At 31.3% G+C, this 25,658-nt stretch overlaps 1 protein-coding gene across 1 annotated transcript in view; it reads left to right on the forward strand.

The window, feature by feature from the left end:
• LOC108911081 (sodium/potassium-transporting ATPase subunit beta-1) overlaps window positions 1-25,658 on the forward strand; it is a 56,966-nt gene that overhangs the window by 14,972 nt on the left and 16,336 nt on the right. Inside the window, exons 2-4 of the mRNA XM_023455444.1 lie at window positions 20,813-21,070; window positions 23,322-23,491; window positions 25,172-25,249. Coding sequence (XP_023311212.1) covers window positions 20,813-21,070; window positions 23,322-23,491; window positions 25,172-25,249 — 506 coding nt within the window. The remainder of the gene's footprint in view (window positions 1-20,812; window positions 21,071-23,321; window positions 23,492-25,171; window positions 25,250-25,658) is intronic.

Below are 25,658 nucleotides of genomic sequence, written 5' to 3' on the forward strand. Positions count from 1 at the left end.
CCCAATGGACCTTGTGGAAATAAATGGATTAGTCCATCAAATTGCTCATCAAAATTTAGCTGTGTATACCAAATTTCATTCATTTATCACAACGCGATTGAGAGATATTGCAAAAAAATGATTTCCATTCCTCCCTCTTCAATGGGTCCCTGTGCCCTTAGGAAGCATTTCCGGACCTATGTTCATATGAACTTTTTTACTTAGTTTTGATCATAGAATCGGCCTGTTCAGGGTTGGCAGCTAATTATGAGACACCCTGTATAGAACAGGGCCGATTTAGAAATTTTGTGTCTGATTTAACAATTTTTTTGTCTTCTAAATATGACATTTTAGATCCTTATGAAGAAGCGCACTTATTTCAGAAATATTCTGTATAAAATGAGCAAAACTATATCTTCTGCTTCAGGCATCTATATTTAACTTAATGTTCACTTGCTTAGGAGAATATTCTCCCGCTAGTAAAACAATTATTTTTCATGCTCGCAAAGGGAAATTAATTTCTTGTCATTTGTCAAGACAGATGTGAAACGCCAGTCCAGAAAAATAATGCTTATCGCAAATAAATTCCAGAAATAGAAGAATAAATTGACGTTAACAAGAAGTTTATTGGAACGTCGTTATCCTTATGATGTTTGTCAAGTCCAGCCCCTTCAAACTTGGAAGCATTCCGAACGATGCCAGACCGGTCTGGCGCCGATTTGCTTTATGGAAGTCTCAAATATTTTCAGTAGTTACTGAATAATTGCGCAAAAAGAAAAAAGGGCGATATACGTTTGCAAAAATGGGAAATAATTAGTGAATAGTTCAATTCATAATTAAATTCCTGTTCTTCTACAAAAGCTGATTTTCTAATATAAATTGATTCAATAATGTTAATTTATTTGTTGAAATTCAAACCTTGCTAACGATTTCAATGTAACATATACAGGGTGTTTACAAATTTGGATGGATGGTCGGTGGAATGCATATGCAAAATATTTGAAACTGCAGAACGGCTTAAAATTAATAATAATAAAAATTGTTAAAATTTATTAAGAACCTCTGGAATAGTCTCCGAGTTACATACTACATAAAGAGAGGTGAACATTTGTGGCAGTAAATGACGTCTTCGCTTTTCGTCTCGTTTTGCAGTAAACAGAAAAATTGCTGATCCAATTTTAAGTAATCATTGGTTCCAAACCAGTTTTCATTATGGAAATGTTTTTTATTTTTGTTTGTGTTGTTTATGTCTTTTATTATGAAAATTATAATTACTGAACAAATGTTTAAGTGGCGTCATTTATTTTTGTAGGTTCTTTTTCTTTTTATGAAAGGACAGTGTGCCTGTGGTGTGTGTATGCAAATAAACCTACTAAAATAGCCTGTCAATACGATAAGAAAGAATTAATTAGTAGACTTTGTGATAACGTATGGAAACGCTGATTAAAACTGGTAGTTAACTGCTAATATTTGTGTTGAACGATTTCCAGACCAACACTTGTAAACGGAGGCAAAGCTGTTGGTGGAATCAGCAGTTACAAAAAGTTTTCATCGTATTAACACAGAATGATGCAGAAGCGCAACTTTCGGCGAAATTTTGAATAAATAATCTCTTGTGCCCAGGGGATGGGACAAGGAATTTATTTTATAAACCAGAAATATCGTCTCAAACTAAGAAAAGTAAATAAATACAAAAGCAAGTTTGGAAGGTTTTCGTTTTGTTGCTATTGTCAATAGAACAAGTAAAACCTAATAAATGGATTAAAAAATGGATGGAATAGCTCTGTCACATTAGGAGACCGTACTTTGACCCTGTACTGGTTAAATATGGTTAACTAATACCTATTAGACTGTGAATATAATGGAGAAGTCACTACCATCCTCTACCGATGAATCCAAAGTAAAAGCATTTTTTCTCATTGTCATCTAAAAAACATAGCTGCTGAGATTCTTGACTTTATTAGTGTAATGGGTTTGAAATTATTGCTAGATATCCATTTTATTATATTTTGACATCCTGTACAATGAAAATAATAACATTTTATTAAGATGTCTTGCCGTCATCTCATCTCAGTTACACTTCTATATCGAGCAGCTATTGATTTTCGGAACAGTGTAATTTATAAATGTTTTTCAGGTAATTAGGCATATTCCAGTGTAGGTAGCATTTAATTATTATTTTCATTTCTTTCCGTGCTTTAAGTTTGTATTGTTAGTGGTTATGACGCAGGGGCAATTATTAGCGTCGATGAAAATTGATAACATCGTTCCTGGCAATGACAAGTGTTAATATTTTCAATACCTCAAAGTCAACATAAACATTTGTTGATTGCGTGATAGATATACGGCAATAGACACCGCTAACGGTCATTTTGTATAAAATATTAACTATATGTGAGGCCCGAGTCGATTATCATATAAAAGATTAATACTCAAATGGAATAGTGCTGTTTACAGAAATGACAATTGCCGTATTAATTATGGTGCGAGGCTATACGATGTAGTTCCTAAAATATTTAATATTAAATTAATTATGTATATAAGGCGATTACAAATTTGGAGAAGATTTTTTAATGATAATGTAGGATGCACTAAAACTAAGCATTTTTAATTTAACCATGAAAACTGAAAAACGGTTAAATTGGTTAAAACTGATTGGGAACCTTTGGAATTGTCCTCGAGTTACATCCTGCATAAAAGAGGTGAATATTTGTAGCTGTACTTGAAGTGTCGTCCACTTCTTGGTCCCCTTTTTTTGATTAAACAGAAAAATCGTGAGATGAGTTATCATCAGTTTTAGGGAAACGTTATTGTTTAAGTCTTAAGCATAATTATTAGTGAACAAATATTTAAGGGAACTTATTTATTTTTCTAGAATCATACTTAACTGTGTTTTATTTTTGTTAAAAGATAGTTTGCCTGCGGTGCGTGTGTTAATAACTGTGATCAAACATCAAACATATTAAAATAGATAATCAATACAGTAGCAATGAGTACATGGTGGTAACATAACAGCCGCTAAGGAAAATTGTATGTAACTATGTAGAACGATTTGTTATATTTGTAAACTAAGTCGGCCAAGCTACCTATAGAATCAGCAATTCTAAAAATGTTTCTTCGTATTGTCGTGATAAGTCAGTAAGTACTAAAAAACCATTTTATTTGCAAAACATCGAGGTGGAAGGAGCTTAAGTAATATTGCTTAATATTTGGGTATTAAAACAAATATTTACGTCACATGTTCGATGTCCGCGACACCAAATATCTAAGTATGCTAAGCTAGTAACTGATAAGTATCTAAAATTGACAATTATTGTGTTGCGGCGCTCAAAATAATTGCATTTTTCTCGAGCAAATTTTTGACAAAAATCTCGTTAAAAATCCAGTTTTCATGATGAATATTACATATATTTAAAACTTGAATGTAAATAGAAAATAATAAGGGGCTAAGTATGGAACCTTGGGGTACGCTAAAATTTATTGGTATAAACCACAAATGGGGTTTAGGATGCTAAATTTAAATATGCAATTGCTTTTGACGGTGTTTGTAGAGGGCCCCCACCTATAAGGGTACGATTGAATTGAATGCATATTGACGTTTCGTATTAGTACGTTTATTCCCCTATCAATTTTGAGAAAAAAATGTATACTTGATCGAAATCCGTCGGACCAACTATTTTCGAGGTATTGGCTGATGAAGTATATGCACACCATATTTTCAAATTTTATCAACTATTTACGAAGAAAAAGTTTAAAATTTATTTTTACCATTTATTCTTCTAATCAGTAATGGAATGATCTTCAATTTTAACTTTTTAGCAACTAACCGTTTTCGAGAAAATCACTGCTGACTAATATAAACAGTAGTATTGTCATTATCAACGCAAAATTAAGTCCAATTTAATTCAAGCGTACCCTTATAGATGGCGCCCTCTACAAACAGCGTCATTAGCAGTAACGTATTTAAATTTAGCTTCCTAAAAAACCTCCGTACATCAACTTTTATGCCAACATTCAAATCTGTTTGGAAATGAATCCTAAAAAATCGAACAAAATAAAAAACTTTAACACCATGTATACCGAAAACTAAGCATTTCTGGACCCACGTTTATAAGAAAAAAAAAGTTTCAAAAATATGCCCCTAAATTCATTGTACTTAATTTTGAATCACCCTGTATAATATACTACTAAGTCAATTAATAATTTTTATTGCATATAAATATCTGTAACAACAGGTTATATTTGTTAAATCTGCCGATCTGACATAATTAAGTCTCCAGGCAATAACTTCATAATAAACTGTTAATCAACAAGTCAGCATTCAACAATTTAATTGCCATTATTCACATTGTTAAGTTAGTAATAAAATTAACCTTATCACCTCTTGCTTTAGTTGTCACTATTGATAGTACTATTATCGTTTTTCGTAGATAAATGGAATGAAATTGTCACTATTAGTTTTATTAGAATATCTACAATAGGTACATAATTTAAATAATCAAATGAAAAAAAAAATGTTTAATGTTACCAGACTCAAACAACAGCAGTGTATTATTTACCTGAGATTTCAACTATCCTAAATGTGATTGGTCAAGTAAGGAGATTAACTGAGGTCTCAGGTAAAAAAAACGCGGCCACTGTTCTGTCCCTAACAAGCTTATGTCAGAACTATCAGGTCGGAAAATATCCAATATAACTGCCATGGCAAAAGTAGCTGATCATAAGGATAGGTAAGGAAATAAATGTAAAGTATTTTAATAAAGCTAGAGTCCAAACAGAGCCATAATAGATCGAAAGTAACAATTGCAATTACCTACTTTAACACATTATTTCGGATTAAATTAAGTGTAATAGTTTTAACAATGTGAATATGATACCACTTAAAGCAAAATTAGATGCTTTGTTCCGTAACAGGAAAGTAATTTGAATGGATATAAAATTTTCCCATTATTTTCCCAAATAATTTATTCAAAGTTGTTTCTGTTATTTTTACAATTTGATACGGTACAACTTTAAAACAGTTACTTAATTTACAAACGATTACAATTTTCCATACCTACATCATACCACTTTTCAGGCTTTTTTATCTATATATATTTCAGCATTTCAGTAGAAAAAAACCTTATTTTTGCTTTATTTTAAAAGGTAGGTTCTAATTAAATTCAAATAATTTTTCTAAAAATTCTGTACAGGGTGTGGCGTGTATAATTTATAAAAATTAAACTACAGATTCCTAATGATATTTGCAATAGAAAAGTCTTATACGAAAAAGTCCTATTTTTGCGTATTCTTTTCGTAAGTGAAATTTCAAATATGGATCAAAATATTTTCTCTTCACTTGCTGATCACGTCCTTCTCCTCGACGAACAACACTTTCCGTATCTCGCAGTCGCTGAACGCACTATAGGATTCTATTTGCACATGGGGGGTGACGTTGTGGTCATCGTTCCCGGTACAACCTAGTCGCCGCGAGCGCATTGTCTCTAGCTGCACCATACACTAACACCATATCGACACGTTCGGAAATAGTAAATGCATTGTTTTCTCGGTTCATTGTAAAACTAAACGAACTAAAAAATTAAGCAAAGTGAGAAATAAGAATCTCGTTTATAATGTAATCAGCACGCTATTCTTATTTTTTACTTCTTTATAAAAATTACACTGACACGATCGTGGAATTACAAAATAAAAACCTTTTGTCTGGAATCTTTCACTTTTTAACACTGATGGGTCGATGGACGATGCTTAATATTTAATAATTAAGTGAATAATGAATTCAATACAAATACAAAATCAGTTGACTGCACAAAATTTTTGACAATGTAACCTTCTTTTAGTATGGACGATGCTTAATATTTAATAATTAAGTGAATAATGAATTCAATACAAATACAAAATCAGTTGACTGCACAAAATTTTTGACAATGTAACCTTCTTTTAGTATTATCTAAATTAAAATCGGGATAGAGTCGGTATTTTTCATATTTCCATTTACTCAGATAAATAACTGCATATTCAATCCAAATTTGGTTTGAGCAAATCAAAGTCTGGAAAAAATGGTAGGTCCGATCTAAAAACCAAAAAAAATTTTTTTTTGTAGGCCGTGAATTGATCTTATTCAAAATAGGTTGGGTACAGACCCTTTATAAATGTTTACGAGCCACATGACTCAACACTGCACCATTGGTACTAGTAATAATGACCAATGATAAATCGTTACGTCTACGCTCGAGATAATGCGATCGTTGATTGGTAGAATACTATTTTTAATTTTACCGAAATTTAATTACCAACATGAAAGAAATAAAAGTAATGTTCCAAAAAAATTACTATAGTCTGTTTGGAAATGAAAGAGAGTAATAAAACCCCGAGATAAGAACCGGCCATGGGCGTGGTAATATTTCGTTTCAGGTAATTATCGGGTAACACTAATGCTAACAGGTAATGAGTGTACATTAGTATATTTTACTAGATACATCATAGGGCAGGAGCCAGTGTATTGTGACAGATCAATCCAGTCTTAGAGCTGAATATACGAAGACGTGTTAGTGCAGTAGAGTAAAATTCGACTTGTGTTTAGTGACTAAAGTACACTCATTTTATGTTAAAAAAGAAATACCAACGCTAAACAAAATTTTAAGTGACCTTTCAGAGGACAACGATTTGCTAAAAATCAGTAGAAGCAAATTATGGGCCGTCTTACGAGAGTTGAATTTTTGCTGGGAAAAGCAGAACTGGAAGTCAGTTCTTATCGATAAAGATGAAATTATTTGTTGGCGAAGATCCTACTTAAGATCAATTAGAAAATTCCGTGACGAAGGGAGGAATATTTATTATCTAGACGAAACTTGGGTCAACGAGGGATATACTGTAACAAAAGTATGGCAAGATAAAAATGTAAAAAGTTTTCGACAAGCATTTTTGGATGGACTTTCAACAGGGTTCAAGGCACCTTCAGGTAAAGGGCGAAGATTAATAGTGACACATATAGGTAATGCCAGTGGTTTTGTAGATGGCGGTTTACTTTTATTTGAATCTAAAAATACAGGTGATTATCACGCAGATGTTTTCGAAGAGTATTTTATACAGATGTTGGATCTTATTCCTCCGGGGTCTGTAATTGTCATGGATAATGCCAGTTACCATTCACGGCAGACCAAGCGGACGCCTACGACTGCTTGGAGGAAAGCCGATATAATTAAATGGTTATCCGGAAAAAAACATTTCTTTTGATACAAATATGGTGAAAAAGAAACTTTTGACACTTGTCAATCTTAATAAAGATCAGAAAAAATATGTTATCGATGAAATGGCAACAAATCGCCAAATAACGGTAGTACGGTTACCACCTTATCACTGTGAACTTAACCCAATCGAATTAGTCTGGGCGCAGGTAAAAGGAGATGTAGCGCTAAATAATACGACGTTTAAATTAAGTGACGTGAAAATTTCGTTAAAAAATTCCTTGGAACGAGTAACTGCAGATAACTGGCAAAGATGTATACATCATGTACAAAAAGGAGAGGAGAAAATGTGGGAACTCGATAATTTAATTGAGGTTACTGTGGAACCTATCGTTATCTATCTAGGAGACGAAGATAATTGATCAGATTATTCAGAGGATGAATTTTAATATACCAACTTTTTTATTTTCTTTATTGTACATTTATACAACACTACATTTACTCACCATAATTTGAATTTTCAAAATACATATATTTTTGTGTGGAATAAAAGTCTATTCATTAAATTTAAATAAATATTTTGATAATAATATTGAATAATTTTATTTGAATTACTTAAAACTCTCTTAACCCGGTTATGATGCTTAAAGTAGCCTCATGTTTTGAAATGCTGTTTTCATATTGTTTACTTATAAGAGAAGTGGACCGAGAAATTGAAGCGGCATAGACAAAGACGGATTGTAGGGGATTAAATTTTAGCTACCTGCTACAATTTAGTACAGTCCGATCGCACAAAGTTTTGTTAAAAGTAGACCTCATCTATTTACGATTTGCATACATAATGAGCTTTTATTACTCTCTTTCATTTCTAAACAGACTATAGATGTACAGAAATACTGAAAAATATTCATTACCTATCCCTTTTATTAATTACTCAGATTTATGAGGATGAGTAAAAATATCCAAGTGCGAAATTTAGAGCCTCATCCCCCAAAGTAACAACATTATTGCTGCAGTGTGATCAATGTTTTATATCTTAAACGCGAAAGCATTGTTCCCATAAAATTCACTATCCTTTTCAATGTGCGAATTGAATCTAATAGCAGCAGCGATCCATCAGTGAAACCTTTTTACAGCAAATCCAATTATAAGTAAGGCTTTAACTAATTTTGTATAAAGTTTTTAAAGCAGCCTTACGTAAACCAGTGCTACTTATGAATATCCGTATTTAACACAGAACATATCAGATTTAAATTTGATGGATAGTGGTACTTGCTTTTATTGTTTATGAACTAAAAACCAAATAATAGTATAGTTCAAAGAGAATATAATAAACATAGCGTATATATAAATGGTGTCCCAAAAGAAACGCAGGATTTCATATGAAGAAAAGATTTTATTAATTAAAAAGTTGGCAAATTGTTTACATGATTTTAAAGGGTAGACACTACCATTAAATATGAAAGAAGATGTCGGACAGATGTTCTCCGCAACTCATTTGGCATACTCGGTTTCATTTAAGAAGATTCTGTATCAGGCTTTCGTAGGCCAAGTCATTTCACTGTTAGATGAGTCGTCCATTATATTTCTGCGGTAACAAGTGGATAGTCTCACGTGCCGTATGGCAGATGGCATCATCCTGCTGGAACCACATGTCATCCAAATCCATGCCATCCAAATGAAGCCACAAAAAGTTCAATAGCATCTCTCGATATCGTTTTCAAATGACAGTCACTCCGTTTGCAGCCACATTTTCAAAAAAGAACAGACCAATCACCCCACTGCATCACACTGTCACTCTTTGGGTATACAGTGGTTGTTTTTGAATGACCCGGTGATTGTCTGCCCCAAATTCGACAGTTTTGGTTGTCCACATGCCCTCTAATATGGAAATGCGCCTCGTCTCGTCACTAAATATGATTTTCTTAGCAAAATCACCGTCCACTTATTGATTCTCCAACATTCAATCAAGAAATCTCCGGCACATTAAATGGTCGTATGGTTCCAGTTTCTGGATTTAGCAGAATCTTGAATGGATGCAGATGTAGATCTTTTATTAAAATCCACTGGATTGTACTTTTTGAAATATTTAATTGCAGTAACCGATGACATACGTACGTTACGGGAATTTCCGCTACACGGCTGTACGGCCAGAACGAGGCCGGTCTGTTTTTTTATTGTCTGCAGGCGAACTTGTTTGTTCAAATTTGGCAACTAATCTTTTCACAATTTTTTTATTCGGTTCCTTCTACCAAATATTCCACATAATTTGCGCACAGTGTCAGCTACACACTCTCCATACTTGTAATGAATTTTCACAATCGTCATTCGCGCATCCATCGTATAGCGCTCCATTTTGCCTAACCGCTACGTGTTTATTATATCATGTGACCCTGCTGCCCACTCTTCCAAATAAAAATGGCACACAATTCAAACCGTGCGTTGCTTTTGGTACGCGTTTGAAGTACGATGGTTTTTCGGGTTGTCATGCCGTTGCAATTAAGTTTAACTATCTTAGCTTTAGCTAAAACCTGCCGTTGTTGTTCTCGGGCTAGACTCTATGAGGGCGGACCCCATAGTAGAACCAATAGGTCCGCACTGATGGCCTAAGGCGGCTCTGAGACGTTCCGTAGTGGCTTCTGCAACTGGTCGCATCCAATGCTTCCAAACGTTTCGCTGTTCCTTACAATAGGCATCTTCAGTGGCGACTTTACAAATGTTCCGCCTGTGGTGTGTGGACTCAGTCAGAGTGAGCCTTCTCGTTTAATTCTTTTTAACCACTGTTGTGGTATCAAGTTACAAGCTGTCTCTTACTTTGTTATTTTTTCTTATTTTCTCAGTTCTGTTCTGACATATTTTAAATTTACAATATACCAAAATCTAACGTAATATATTTTATATACATATATTTTTTACATACTAGTTTTTATTATAATAAGTATTTTCATTTATCTAGAAAATGTAAAAAGTTGTATGCTCATTAAAATATTGTCGTATAGTTTTGCCTGATAGCTCCATAATTATGCAAGTAATTATAATACGCTTTACATAATTTCTTATTCACGCAGTTTAACCAACTTCTTATCGCACTGTCTGAAACAGTAAACCAACAAATCTTGTCTCTGCAGATTAGGGTTTTACCACGCATTAATCAGGTTTGTAGGTACACATAAATGAATTGCTTGTATATATTTTTTTAAATTTCAATTTTGGAACTGACATAATATCAATGTTTGGAATTTCCCTGTTGGAATTCCACCAGAAAAAAAAGTAATTTATGTTCTATTTATATACATTCTCAAACATCTGTAATAGTTTTCGTGAGACTGCATAAAATTTCTGGCTCCACTTGTGCTCCATAATCTACACAAAACTATATGTAAACCAACCATAACTTTTATTTAGATCAACGGATTAAAATAGTTCATATACATGGCGGTAAAGAAATACTCTGCCAAACTTTAATGGTGGATTCTAAGTCGCTAATCCATAAAAAAGTATATATAAATATGTTTCCGGAAACGTTTATTTTTCAAGATACAGGGTGTTGAAATTTGTAGAAAATGTTACATGTATTTAAATACCTATTAAGTAGGCCAGGAAAATAAACTGGGAAATGAACATTTCGCGACTTTTTGTTTCGGCATACTGAATTTATCACTATAGATGCTACAATAACATATTAGTTTCCACAGTCAAAAAATGGGGGGTCTTTTGAAGACAAAAAAAAACTACTTTACTGTTTTCTCGTGGAAATGTACGGAAAAAAGTTATAAGCGAAAAACGTGAATTTACGTAAAAATTATACAATTAACCACCCTGTAAACAATCTTCCTCAATTTGATGACTGTGGAAACTAATATGTTATTGTACATAATATTTAGCAACTATAGTGATAAATTCAGCTTGCCGAAACAAAAAGTCGAGTCAAACTCTATATTTCCTGGACTATAAGATGCAATTTGGGCCAATGACTTAATTAATTACGGGCAAAATGTTGCCGAGTTATATTCAAAACTGCCTATCAGTGACGAAGATACTAAGAAACACCGTCGTTAGGTCCCCAGAATTTCGCAATACTGAATATTTGGAAATTGGAGAAGTGCGGTTAATTGATGTTGGTATTTAAGAAAAAATGTATCTTTTATTTATTTCACATTTATTTATATTATTTGTGTCACAGAAAGGTAAAATATTTTTAAATTTCTGAAGGATATTAACCTCCTACATATTTAAAATATCTACACCACTTCTGATGATTATGTTGTATTAAAATTGCATTTGTAACAAACAATTTCTATATATTTTTTAAACGACTAGTTTTGAAATTATTTCCAATTTGTTGAACTAACTCACGAGCTTAAAAAATAATAACTTAAAAATGGCTTATTTTTACGTTAACTGTACTTATCCAATTTCCAAAGTATTCAGTGGCGTCGAATTCTAAGGCTCTCAGTTACGATGTTTCTCGGTACCTACGTCACTAGTTGATAGATTTGTGTACCAAAATTTTTACCCATAGTTAGTTAAGTCATTAGTCCAAGTTTCATCAATCAAGCATCTTAAGAGATATGTAAATAAAGGTGAAACAAAGCGTTTTCGGGCACACGTTTATAACTTTTTTTATTTGTGATGTAAAATACACAACAAAAGTTTGGCAGAATAAATCATTAATGTCAGAAATAAGCAAAATAAGTGTTATTTAAAAAAATATATTGTATTACAGTGAAGTAATAAAATATCAAAAGTAAGATTTCTATTTATAATCAAGTTAGCTTAGTTTATTTTACACATAATAATTAAGGCATCATTAAAAATGGAATGGAAAAAGTTAATTTTTTACGAACGGCTAATCTGATTTTAACGATCTTTTTTTAATTGCTATACACTTATTTCTCGGTATTTACGCTAAGATAAGACTTTTTATTGAAATTTTAATTTTCAGCATAATATATTATAGGGTGCGAGAGATTACGAATACTTTTTCCCGAAATTTGAAATACCCTGTAGGATGCATCAGCTCAAAATTGCAAATGTTTACTTTTGTCAAACTACATATAGTTCGTGTAGTCTCATTTTATTTGAACATTTTACTTTTTTGTTTGCGTTGTTATATATTTTATTAATTGAGATACACAGTTAAAATAAATTACACTAATTTGTTGTAAAAGTTTAACACATAACGGTAATAAGAATAAAAACTCACAATCAGTGACAGTATAAAACAGTTTACAAGCTGACAATACATTCAGAATGAGAACAAAGCATATTTTTATTATTTATATTTATCATTACATTATTTTTACAAAACTTTCGACAACACAGTAAAGGTACATTCCACTGTTTATGTGGTGGGTGCTCATGTTTTTCGTGATCTTTCACTGCGAAAAATTAACGGAATCCTTTCAACATTTTTATAGTTTAGATGGATTTTCTTGTTCTATTATTGTTTACTAAACGTGTGATTTCTTGTCTATAAAACGCCAGCCTTATTACGAATGATTCACTGAAATTATATGTTTTTAATATACCTACCTTGTTATTAAATTTCTAGATACAACCATTTTATGGCTTTGAATGAATCATAAACCAACATTCGATCGAATATCTTGTAAAATCTGTATTTAGGGACCCAATGGACCCAAAAATCGCTTAATTCTTAGCTTCTAAAGTAGGTATCTTACTGGACGGTTGTGCATAAATTACGGTATCGTTTTCAGCTGGTCAAAATACGTCGGAAATGATATATCAGATATTATGTACAGCTAAATAAGTTTCGAACTATGATTGAAAAATCTGTAGCGGCCGGTACCTGACAATGCTAATAGCCGGCCTACCAAGAATTCATAAGGGTTGAAAATACAACGGCACTTCCTAGAAGGCAGGTTCACTACCCACGGTTGACAAATATTTAACAGCCCTAGGTCGACCGTAGGGCATGGTATAACTATAAATTTCGTTATATCATGACCGTGGGGAGTAATTCAAGTCAGTCTATCGATAATTTTCTCGAGTGTACGGTCGAATAATAAAGCATTATAGAGTACCTACCTGTTTTCCTTACTCACGCCGTATAAGTGACTCCACAAATCTTTTAAAGGAGAAAATATCAGAAGCAATAACCGACATAAACGAGGATACAATTCACTTAGTTTATGAAAAATTTAGAAGAAAATTTGTAACAGTAGAAGGACAACACATAAAATGGTTTTGTTATCTTTTTATTCAATAAATTATGTGTTAATGAATTTATAAAATTATTTTAATCGTAATTTTCGCAAAACTATCAACTATGAGATACGACGTTAACTTCTTTCGGTAACATTTTTAAATTCTTCTAAAAAAACTAATACTTTATTCTTGGCACAAATTCACGTTTCCTTAGTTGCTAACCACCCTGTATGTTATTTTGAAAGTCTGAGTATGGCTAATGACTTTTCAGGATAAGTAAAACTTTTTATGGAGAATGACTGTCCCTTAAAATACAAAATAAGGAAAATTACAAGTATAGTTAGGTGCATCCGGGGACACACTGTATATTAAATATACGAAAAAAATAAGTTATGGAATTTTATTACGTTATTCCAGATAACAAAAATATGTCGGTTCTGTATTAATTATCTTACATCTACTTCCGGTATATGTATGTGGAAACTACGAAAAGTTTTGCAAATAGTTTTATAAACTTTGTTATAATTCATGTAAAATTAATAGATTTAAATATTTTCTCTGGAAACGACCCTATTGTACTTTACCCTAAATTATTATTTGAACCACCAAATATATGTACTTAACACCACACAAAAATATAAAATAAAATATAAATAAAAACTAGGTAAAATAATAAAATGTGAGCAAATTTAATTATCAAACTGCGTAGAGTGGCATGCAGGTTTGTAGATTAGAGGTTTTGCAGTCCGAAAAAAAATTCCTTTCGTTATTTTCCGAAACATAAAATTATAAAAAAAACGGAAAAATTGGAAGAAACTCGAAACAAAAACAGAAAAATACATTCGGGATTGTTACGCTCTTAAATTTCAAATGAGTTAATCTCGTGCACAAATTAATAAAAAGTACATAAATCTAATATTTTCTTTAAAACAATAAAAATGTTTAAAATTTTTCATACTTAACCAACGAAAAGAAACTAAATGTCAATTCTGTATAACTCAAAAAACAACAGTAAGTGTGTTCATTAACTAATTTCGACTAAAAACAAACTAAAATGCCGAGCACATAAAAAAAATATTTTGCAAATTAACTTAAGGAATATATTGAAAGTTCATATCTGACTCCATCTAGAGCAACATATTCCAGGTCATCTCGAACTTAAAAATTCATTTAATATATCTTCTAAAAGCGGACTCTGATGATATTTTTATTAATAGTTTCTAAAGGTAATCTTTTTCAATATAAAATAATATTCATGTTAGCAAGCAAACTAAATAGAACACTTTATATCGCAGATTGCAACAAAAGTCAATTTTTCCATTTTGTTTATTTTGTCTGCACAACTTTTTCGTAAATTTTAGACTTCTGGTAAAGACTCCTTAGAAGAATATTCTTCGAATGTCAAGTTAGATGCGGTGGAAAATTCAATAAATTCGTCACAACAGAGGGCTTTAAATTATGACATTAATTAAAAAAAAATCGCAAACGCGAAAAATTACATCGATATAAAATTCATTTCGTAAAAGAATTAAGAGAAAATGATTATGATCGGAGAATCGAGTTCTGTGAAGTTATTATGGATAAATTAAACGAAAATATCAACTTTGTCACAAGCACGTAAACTGACACAATTGTAGATACGAGTATTGGCCAAAGCAAAATCCACATTGGATGGAGGAAGTTAACACCCAACGACCACAGAAAGTAAATGTTTGGTGGCATTATTGGTGGACATTTTATAAACAGAAATTTGACCTCTGAACGATATTTGCAACGACTTTTGGAAGAACATATTATTCGAGAGGTTTGACGATTATTCTCGAACAATAACAATCCCAATTTACCGGCGGAACAAATATGGTTTCAAAACGATGGGGCTCCCCACATTTTGGACGATTGGTACGGGCATATCTAGATGAAACTTTTCCTGATAAATGGATTGGGTCAGAGGGGCAATTGAATGGCCAGCTAAGTTTCCCTTTTTCTTGTGGAGTCACATAAGAAATGTAGTCTACAAAAATAGGCCGCAAAAGAAGAGTTGCAGGAAAGGATGTCATGAAATTTCCACTATTCCTCCCAACACTCTTTTAGATTCATTATAAAATTTTGTTCAGCGAATTCATTACTGTCAAGAGGTAAATGGTGAACACTGAGCACCTTATAGAACAGAATTCCAAAGAAAATATTTGTTGTTTATTAAAACTTGTTTGCTCTCTTTTTTATTATGGGATAATTATTGTTTTCATAAAATTTAAAATAATCAGGACATTTATTAAAAAATAATTTTTTTCGTTTCATGCTTTTTTATTTTTGTAAAAAACTAATAATAATTAAAAACTAATTAAATCATATTAATATCCTCCACCTGTGTTCTTTTCAATATTAATATCCATAATTTGGGGCCCTTTTTCTTTTACAAATTTGAGAGTAGTAAAAAATTATTTTCGAAGTTCGATATCTCGAAAACCGTGAAGTATATGGTGTGCTATATGAATTTTGTTCAGAATTTCGAGAAGAATTGAAATATGGAATAATATGCAGGGTGTTTCACTTAAAAAAAGCAATTTTGTTTCGTCACGTATTTTTGAATGTACCTGTAGGTATATTTAATTTTTATTTATTGTAGTAGATTTAAAAAAAACCTAAAGCATTTGAAGGGTACAGGCTATAACGATGAATGTCACATAATTATCAAAACTGACATATCACCGCCATCTGTTAGGTAGAGCACATTACTATCAACCGTAGGGTATAGTCAGAACAAAAACGCTGAGAGTAACGAAATATTATGGAATTTAGTTTAAGCATACAGAGTAATAATGATGAATGTCCATGCAAGAAGAAGATGTTCATTTACAAGAAAAAACGAGAGGCTCGTAAAGAAAGCCAAAAAACTTGTGAAAGTATTTGCATAGATTTTCAAAAAAATTAAAAGACGCCAAACATTAGTACAAATGATGTATATTACAAAAAACAACTGTCCTACTTTATTTTCAACATACACGTCCTTTCTAGTTCTGATTCTATATTTTTCGTATACGATGAGACCACAGCAAAAAAAGGATCCGACGAAGTGAGTTCAATGCTCTATGATTTTGTCAACTCTCATTTAGATGAAAATGTCGAACATCTCACAATATTCTGCGATTCTTGTGACGGGCAAAATAAAAATTTCACCGGCTTCTTTATTACATGGTTCATGAACAAAAGAGATTAGCAAGTATCACAGTTATTTTTCCAATTCGTGGGCATTCGTACATGGAATGTAATCGAAATATGGCCTTACTTAATCAACGTCTAGTAGCAGAAATGCTAAAGGATTGGACGGAACACCTTCGAATTGTAAGACAAAAACCATCTCCTTTCGTAGTAGAACATTGCGACCAATCAAAGTTTAGGAACTGGTCAGAGTTTTTTAAAAGGACATTTAAACAGAAATGTCCTTTCCCAACTAGGCCTATAAGAGAATTTCGAGTTGATCAAAATCTACCTCAACTTATGTTTTATAGAGAAACTTACAATGGTACATGGAACTCTACCGTGGTAACCCTTCCGCGCAAGAAACAAAACAAAGCAATAAATTTTTCAACTGGTGAATTTGAGTTTCAAGATAGACTGTATCATAGCCGACTACCGCTGTCAGCTTTAAAATTTCAAAACCTGCAGGAACTGAAAAGATTTTGTGTGGCTCCAGAAGCAAATAAATATTATGAGCAACTTTCACGCATTCAAGAAAATAATAGTAGCGATAATGAATATTCAGACGTTTGCGAATAATAGATCAGTGTTTAAGGACATTCATCATTTTTTCCCAGTTTTTTTGCCACTTATTAGTATTTTGAAGTTTTTTTTTTCGTAAATATGTTAAAATAATACAATTATTTTTGTAAAATATTTGTAATAGGAAATAAAGTTTATATATAAAAACATTTGAAAAAATTGTTTGTAGTTTATGACCAAAAACGTTTTGAAGATAAAACTGTAAATATCTCAGTATTTAGTTTTTGTGACATTCATCGTTATTAGCCTGTACCCTTCATTTGTTATTGATTCGCAGCATTGTATTTGTATGTACATAAACAAGTTGTTCTTATTTTTGGAGTTTCTCTNGAGGTTTGACGATTATTCTCGAACAATAACAATCCCAATTTACCGGCGGAACAAATATGGTTTCAAAACGATGGGGCTCCCCACATTTTGGACGATTGGTACGGGCATATCTAGATGAAACTTTTCCTGATAAATGGATTGGGTCAGAGGGGCAATTGAATGGCCAGCTAAGTTTCCCTTTTTCTTGTGGAGTCACATAAGAAATGTAGTCTACAAAAATAGGCCGCAAAAGAAGAGTTGCAGGAAAGGATGTCATGAAATTTCCACTATTCCTCCCAACACTCTTTTAGATTCATTATAAAATTTTGTTCAGCGAATTCATTACTGTCAAGAGGTAAATGGTGAACACTGAGCACCTTATAGAACAGAATTCCAAAGAAAATATTTGTTGTTTATTAAAACTTGTTTGCTCTCTTTTTTATTATGGGATAATTATTGTTTTCATAAAATTTAAAATAATCAGGACATTTATTAAAAAATAATTTTTTTCGTTTCATGCTTTTTTATTTTTGTAAAAAACTAATAATAATTAAAAACTAATTAAATCATATTAATATCCTCCACCTGTGTTCTTTTCAATATTAATATCCATAATTTGGGGCCCTTTTTCTTTTACAAATTTGAGAGTAGTAAAAAATTATTTTCGAAGTTCGATATCTCGAAAACCGTGAAGTATATGGTGTGCTATATGAATTTTGTTCAGAATTTCGAGAAGAATTGAAATATGGAATAATATGCAGGGTGTTTCACTTAAAAAAAGCAATTTTGTTTCGTCACGTATTTTTGAATGTACCTGTAGGTATATTTAATTTTTATTTATTGTAGTAGATTTAAAAAAAACCTAAAGCATTTGAAGGGTACAGGCTATAACGATGAATGTCACATAATTATCAAAACTGACATATCACCGCCATCTGTTAGGTAGAGCACATTACTATCAACCGTAGGGTATAGTCAGAACAAAAACGCTGAGAGTAACGAAATATTATGGAATTTAGTTTAAGCATACAGAGTAATAATGATGAATGTCCATGCAAGAAGAAGATGTTCATTTACAAGAAAAAACGAGAGGCTCGTAAAGAAAGCCAAAAAACTTGTGAAAGTATTTGCATAGATTTTCAAAAAAATTAAAAGACGCCAAACATTAGTACAAATGATGTATATTACAAAAAACAACTGTCCTACTTTATTTTCAACATACACGTCCTTTCTAGTTCTGATTCTATATTTTTCGTATACGATGAGACCACAGCAAAAAAAGGATCCGACGAAGTGAGTTCAATGCTCTATGATTTTGTCAACTCTCATTTAGATGAAAATGTCGAACATCTCACAATATTCTGCGATTCTTGTGACGGGCAAAATAAAAATTTCACCGGCTTCTTTATTACATGGTTCATGAACAAAAGAGATTAGCAAGTATCACAGTTATTTTTCCAATTCGTGGGCATTCGTACATGGAATGTGATCGAAATATGGCTTTAGTTAATCAACGTCTAGTAGCAGAGACGCCAAAGGATTGGACGGAACACCTTCGAATTGTAAGACAAAAACCATCTCCTTTCGTAGTAGAACATTGCGACCAATCAAAGTTTAGGAACTGGTCAGAGTTTTTTAAAAGGACATTTAAACAGAAATGTCCTTTCCCAACGAGGCCCATAAGAGAATTTCGAGTTGATCAAAATCAACCTCAACTNAAAAATAAAAATAAAAATAAAAATAAAAATAAAAATAAAAATAAAAATAAAAATAAAAATAAAAATAAAAATAAAAATAAAAATAAAAATAAAAATAAAAATAAAAATAAAAATAAAAATAAAAATAAAAATAAAAATAAAAATAAAAATAAAAATAAAAATAAAAATAAAAATAAAAATAAAAATAAAAATAAAAATAAAAATAAAAATAAAAATAAAAATAAAAATAAAAATAAAAATAAAAATAAAAATAAAAATAAAAATAAAAATAAAAATAAAAATAAAAATAAAAATAAAAATAAAAATAAAAATAAAAATAAAAATAAAAATAAAAATAAAAATAAAAATAAAAATAAAAATAAAAATAAAAATAAAAATAAAAATAAAAATAAAAATAAAAATAAAAATAAAAATAAAAATAAAAATAAAAATAAAAATAAAAATAAAAATAAAAATAAAAATAAAAATAAAAATAAAAATAAAAATAAAAATAAAAATAAAAATAAAAATAAAAATAAAAATAAAAATAAAAATAAAAATAAAAATAAAAATAAAAATAAAAATAAAAATAAAAATAAAAATAAAAATAAAAATAAAAATAAAAATAAAAATAAAAATAAAAATAAAAATAAAAATAAAAATAAAAATAAAAATAAAAATAAAAATAAAAATAAAAATAAAAATAAAAATAAAAATAAAAATAAAAATAAAAATAAAAATAAAAATAAAAATAAAAATAAAAATAAAAATAAAAATAAAAATAAAAATAAAAATAAAAATAAAAATAAAAATAAAAATAAAAATAAAAATAAAAATAAAAATAAAAATAAAAATAAAAATAAAAATAAAAATAAAAATAAAAATAAAAATAAAAATAAAAATAAAAATAAAAATAAAAATAAAAATAAAAATAAAAATAAAAATAAAAATAAAAATAAAAATAAAAATAAAAATAAAAATAAAAATAAAAATAAAAATAAAAATAAAAATAAAAATAAAAATAAAAATAAAAATAAAAATAAAAATAAAAATAAAAATAAAAATAAAAATAAAAATAAAAATAAAAATAAAAATAAAAATAAAAATAAAAATAAAAATAAAAATAAAAATAAAAATAAAAATAAAAATAAAAATAAAAATAAAAATAATAAAAATAATAACGGGGGCGTTACCCAGTGCATTCATCTACCCTATCAGTTTACTTTTTACCAAACATGACCATATAAGGAAGGGTTTACAAAAGTTAGATAATGATGGTCTTTCACACACAGGCTGAAACTTAACCCTGAAGAGATAACAATTTAGTACTCTAATATTTCTGTAACATAAACAAAAACAAGCCCTCGACATTCCATCGACGGTGACAGTTTTTCGAGTGGCTACTTTCATAAGCGGTTACAAGGGTGATGCCGACATACATACCTATTAGCAACCCTTTATAAAAAAGTTCATCTTGACGCTGTTCTAAAATATTGACAGTTGGTTGTTATTCGTCTGGTAATGGTTGGTCATAAGTCAAACACTTGTCCGACATGTATATTAGAATGTCTGTCTAGATGTATACAAGGTACTCCCGGAATATTTATCAAAATATTATTCACGTCTCACGACGTACCTTACTGAACAAGAAAGTTATGTGTAGCTACATAGATGTATTTTTTCTCATTGCAGGACAACTACTATTATTTTATACAATATTCTACATAGTTTTGGCGGCTTTGTTCGCAATATGCATGCAGGCCCTATTCGTCTCATTGGACGACAAAGAACCAAGATGGACATTACATAAGAGTTTGATCGGTACGAATCCTGGTCTCGGATTTCGTCCCATTTCAGCTGAAACGGAAGAGGGTTCTCTAATTTGGTACAACCTTACGAATCGCACCACCAGTGAGAAATGGGTGAAACTGGTGGACAAATTTTTAGAGCGTGAGTATGTTTTTCTTTTGTTAATAATATACTTTGCAAAGTCTAGAGTTTGACACTTGCGTGCGTAATCAGTGGCGTTGCTAAGAAATTTAAAAATAAATTAACTATTTTAAATATTTAGAATAATATCAGCGCCTCATTTTGTTATGAGTGAGAGACGGACTTTAGCATACCTGTGTCTGTTCCATTAAAATTTCTTCTGCAACGGCCTCCCTGCACGTTTGTGAATGAAAAGTGCCACATATTTTATTTTAAAAAGCATTATAATGTACCCTAAAACGTGCCTTAATTTATAATTTTTTCTATCTCTGGTTTAATTTATAGTTACATTATCTAGAGTAAGAAAATATTGCTACGTCGTTATTGTTATCAAAAAATTAAAAATGTAGATAAATAGTTAATCTGCTTATTGACACAAATTTAAATACAGGAAAAAATGAATCAAAAATAAAAAAATATTTAATTTGAAAAAGATCAGAAAATTAAATTAATAAAAAACAAATCGAAGAATAACACCAACAAAAATTAAAAAAGCCAACAATTTGCACATATTTTAGAAATGAAACAGGAATTAAAAAATAAAATAAACAGTAAAAAGTAAAGATAAACCAGATAGGTTATTAACAATGAACATGTAAACCAAAACAGAAGTACAACATGTAAATCTTGAGTAGTATACACAGATTGAAAAACACATATACGAAAAAATAAATCACAAAAAAATCAAATTAAGGTACAGGCAGTAAAGACTAACTAAATAAAAAAAACTAATTGGAAAGTTCAAAGCACACATCTACATAATCGAAATTGTTGGCCACATACATCGGAATATTTCATACTGAATATAAATAGTAAGTCATAATGAAAACCTCCAATATGACAGTTATAGAAGTCAATTTTTTTATACATTGGGGTTTCAATATGCCTTTTAAGGTAATGGGAACTTCAGATCAAAATCGTTTCAGAAACAAGACATTTTATACTGTTCATACTATCCCAAAATTCACGCAAGATGAAAAGTCAGTTCAGGGTATTGAAAATGGAGCGTTACAAGAAAAAACAATGCATTTTCATATGTTAAAAATAACTAGAAAGGTAGGCAAGTCCGCTGACGCGGACTAGACCTTTCTCTCGGCCCCTCGGCCCTCGGACCGAGCAGCGCGCAACAAGGGCACCGCTCCGCGGTGCGTTCTCTTTGGGTTGGTAAATAATATATAACATTTTCCAAAAAAAAAGAAAAAATGAAGGTTTGGCAGCTGCAATTCGCAATTTTCATACGAAATATGGTCGGAAGAGTGATTTAACTTCATCAGCTATGAAGAGATTAATTGAAAAATATAGGGAGACTAGATCAATTGCACATTTCAAGAAATTTTCTACAGCGTATTCTCATGAAAGATTTGCATCTTCATGCAAGTTCAATTGACTCAAGAACTGAAGTCTACTGATCATGCAGAGCGAAGAGTTCGTTGAATGGATTATGAAAAAAAAATAGATGCTGATTTTTCACACAAGGTCATCTTCAGCGATGAGCCTCATTTTCATCTTGATGGGTTCATTAATCGACAAAATTGTCGCATTTGAGGTTCAAGAAATCCACGAGTGATTGTTGAGAAACAAATGTATCCACAACGTGTTACTGTTTGATGTAAGTGTCATTTCCTGGTAGTGTAATTTCCCCTTTTGGGGATCAGAATTGGCCGCAGAGGTCATGCGATTTAACGCCGTTAATTTTTTTCTTTGTTTTTTTTTTGAAATTAATGCCAACAAGCCCACTACCAACCACGCCTTGAAGGAGGAAATTGAGTGCTATATTAACGAAATTCAGTCGCATTTATGCAAAGCGGTCATTTCAAATATTTCAGAAAATGTCAACAAAAGAGTGCGTATGTGCCAAGGCGGTCATTTTTCGATATGCTATTCCATGCATAACTTTAAGAATCAATACAAATTTTACGATTTTAATTAAAAACCTGTGTTTTCTATCAAAATTACTTCTTGCGTGAATTTTGGAACACCCTTTATTAAATTTGAAGGGTTACAGTTCGAACAAGACTTTTATAAACATCATTAGATGTAGCAATCCGTATCAACGTTTGAAAAACAGTAAACGCAACACAATCCTCGGTCTACGCGCAAACACCGTAAATCCCTTTACCACGCCTATTTATTTACGCACCCTAGTGACAACTCTAGTCACGGCGTAATAAAAATATAAATGTGGAGTTGTGGAAATATTTTTTTCTTTCAGCATACAAATCAAGTCAGACTGGAGATAATTACGTTAACTGTGATTTTAACCAGACTTTGGGACCAGATAAGGTGTGCGTCGCTACCGTTGAACAGTTGGGCAAATGCAACCCTGAACTAAAATATGGGTACATTACCGCGTCCCCCTGTATATTTTTAAAACTGAACAGGGTAAGTTTATTTACGTACACGTTGCGATAACAGTTTCAGTTTCAAATTCCATCTGCTGTCAAGTAAGTGTCGGTTCTCTTTTGTTAATAATGATATACAGGGTGTTGCATGACGTACTGGACAAACTTAAGAAACAAGTTCCTGAGGTCATGCTGAGTAAAAAAGTTATAATATACTTGTGGTCAATTCTCACTGGTACCGAGTTAAAGTTTAGAAATAAGTATTTACATATACACAGACTTTAAACTTTTACTGGATTTGATTGTCTTAAATAACAATAACAAAATGACAACAAAAGAAAAATAACATACGTTATATGTTGTTCAAAATGTCCCCCTTCATTAATACACTGTCCTACACGCCCAAGAATAAATTGAGTGGCTATTCTTAAAATTCTCCGGGTTATTCCTCACTTGCTGACATTTATCAATAATTATCTGCCTAAGCTCCTGACTACTACCACTTGACTAAGCTTTTAAGATGGCCCTACAAGTAATAGTCTAAAGGCTTTCTGTGACCAAGAATGTGGTCCTCCACACCAATCCACCTATTAATGTCGGTTTCATTAAGATACCCTCTCGTTAGTCGACTCAAGTAAGTAGGGGCTCCATCATGTTGATCATTTCTTGTCTTGTAAGTATATTAATAATATGTTCCAATAGACCTGGCAATTCATTACGTACAAAGTTGGTGTAGACTTCTCCTATAAGGCGCTCTTCAAAAAGGAGGACCCAATTAGTTGATCATCAATTATGCTACACCAGACGTTTATAGAAAATCATCGTTGAAAAGTAAATTCATTTTTGAAATGAGGATTCTCATAAGACCGTTTGTGAGAGTTGTGCATATTGTTCACTTCTCCAGTAAACAGCGACTCATCGGTAAATAAAATACGTCTTACTAATTGGGGCGGTGCTTGAATCCATTGACAAAAATGTACCCGTGAAAGTAAGTCATGCGGTTCCATATGTTGAAGTTGTTATACGTGATAAGGATACAATATATTGCTATACTCTCCAAAGAAGAACATTCGTACGTGCTGAAATTCTCTTGATACTTAATTCTGGACTGTCTTCAATTATCTGCAAAATGTTTTCAGGCTCATTCAAATGTTGCTGCTGAGGACGTTCATAGTTAGTAGGCATTGTTGAACCATTTATGTTCGCAGATGTCGAAACACAGAACCAAATGCCGATACTCTCTACGGGCATCTCGCGAATTTCCATCACAAAATCCATAAATGTAAACTTTGTCAACATGTCAACTATCACTTGTTTTATCAACTAACATGTTCATAGCTAGCGAGATTGAATATTAAAATAGTATTTCTAAGCTTTACTCGGTAACCACGGAGAATTGAACCCATATATATATTATAACATTTTTTATTCAGAATGACCTCGGATGCTTGTTCCTTAAGTTTGTCTAGTACGTCATGCAACACCCTGTATATTTTCTATTTAACAGTTTTTTTATTTAATCGACAATATTTTGATGCTTCACTTCATTTTACCCGTCATGTTCTAATAACTTTTTTACACGATATATTCAATCGTTAATAATTTTTGGAGTAGTTGAACCAATTGTCCTTTTTAGAATATTAGATAATAAGAATCATTAATTCCATTTACTGTATAGTGGATCCCACATTGCATATTTATTATGTGATTTTTGTTACAGATTTATGGATGGGAACCACAATTTTATACCTCAGCTGTCGAAGGAATGCCACCTGATTTAGCTGAGCACATCAAGAGCGTAAGTACCCACAAAAAAACAAAATATATATATATTTTTTGTAGGTACATTTAAATTTTATATTATAGCTTTCTGTTGGTAGCCTTTGCAGCAAATTTGGTATTGACCTTTTTACCACACTTCTGATAGTAGAAATGTTTGTTCATATCTAAGTAGTTATGCAAAGAATAAATTTTCCTTTTGCTTCAGTCAAAGAGTCGAATTTAGTTATTTCTATTCACAATTGGTCGATAGCCGCACGGTTTAAGGCGTCAGTACTTAAATCGATGTGTCTAACTGCCCGGGTTTCGAATCCCGCGGCCGGTGACCGTAGATTATCTATACTTGTACGGAGGATTGGCGCCCTCTGTGCAGGTATGGTAGGGTGGAAGAATGTTGGCTTGGGTCAATGTGAGAGATTGACACCGGT

The sequence above is a fragment of the Anoplophora glabripennis genome, unplaced genomic scaffold (genome assembly GCF_000390285.2).
Source record: "Anoplophora glabripennis isolate ALB-LARVAE unplaced genomic scaffold, Agla_2.0 scaffold614, whole genome shotgun sequence".
NCBI lineage: Eukaryota > Metazoa > Arthropoda > Insecta > Coleoptera > Cerambycidae > Anoplophora > Anoplophora glabripennis.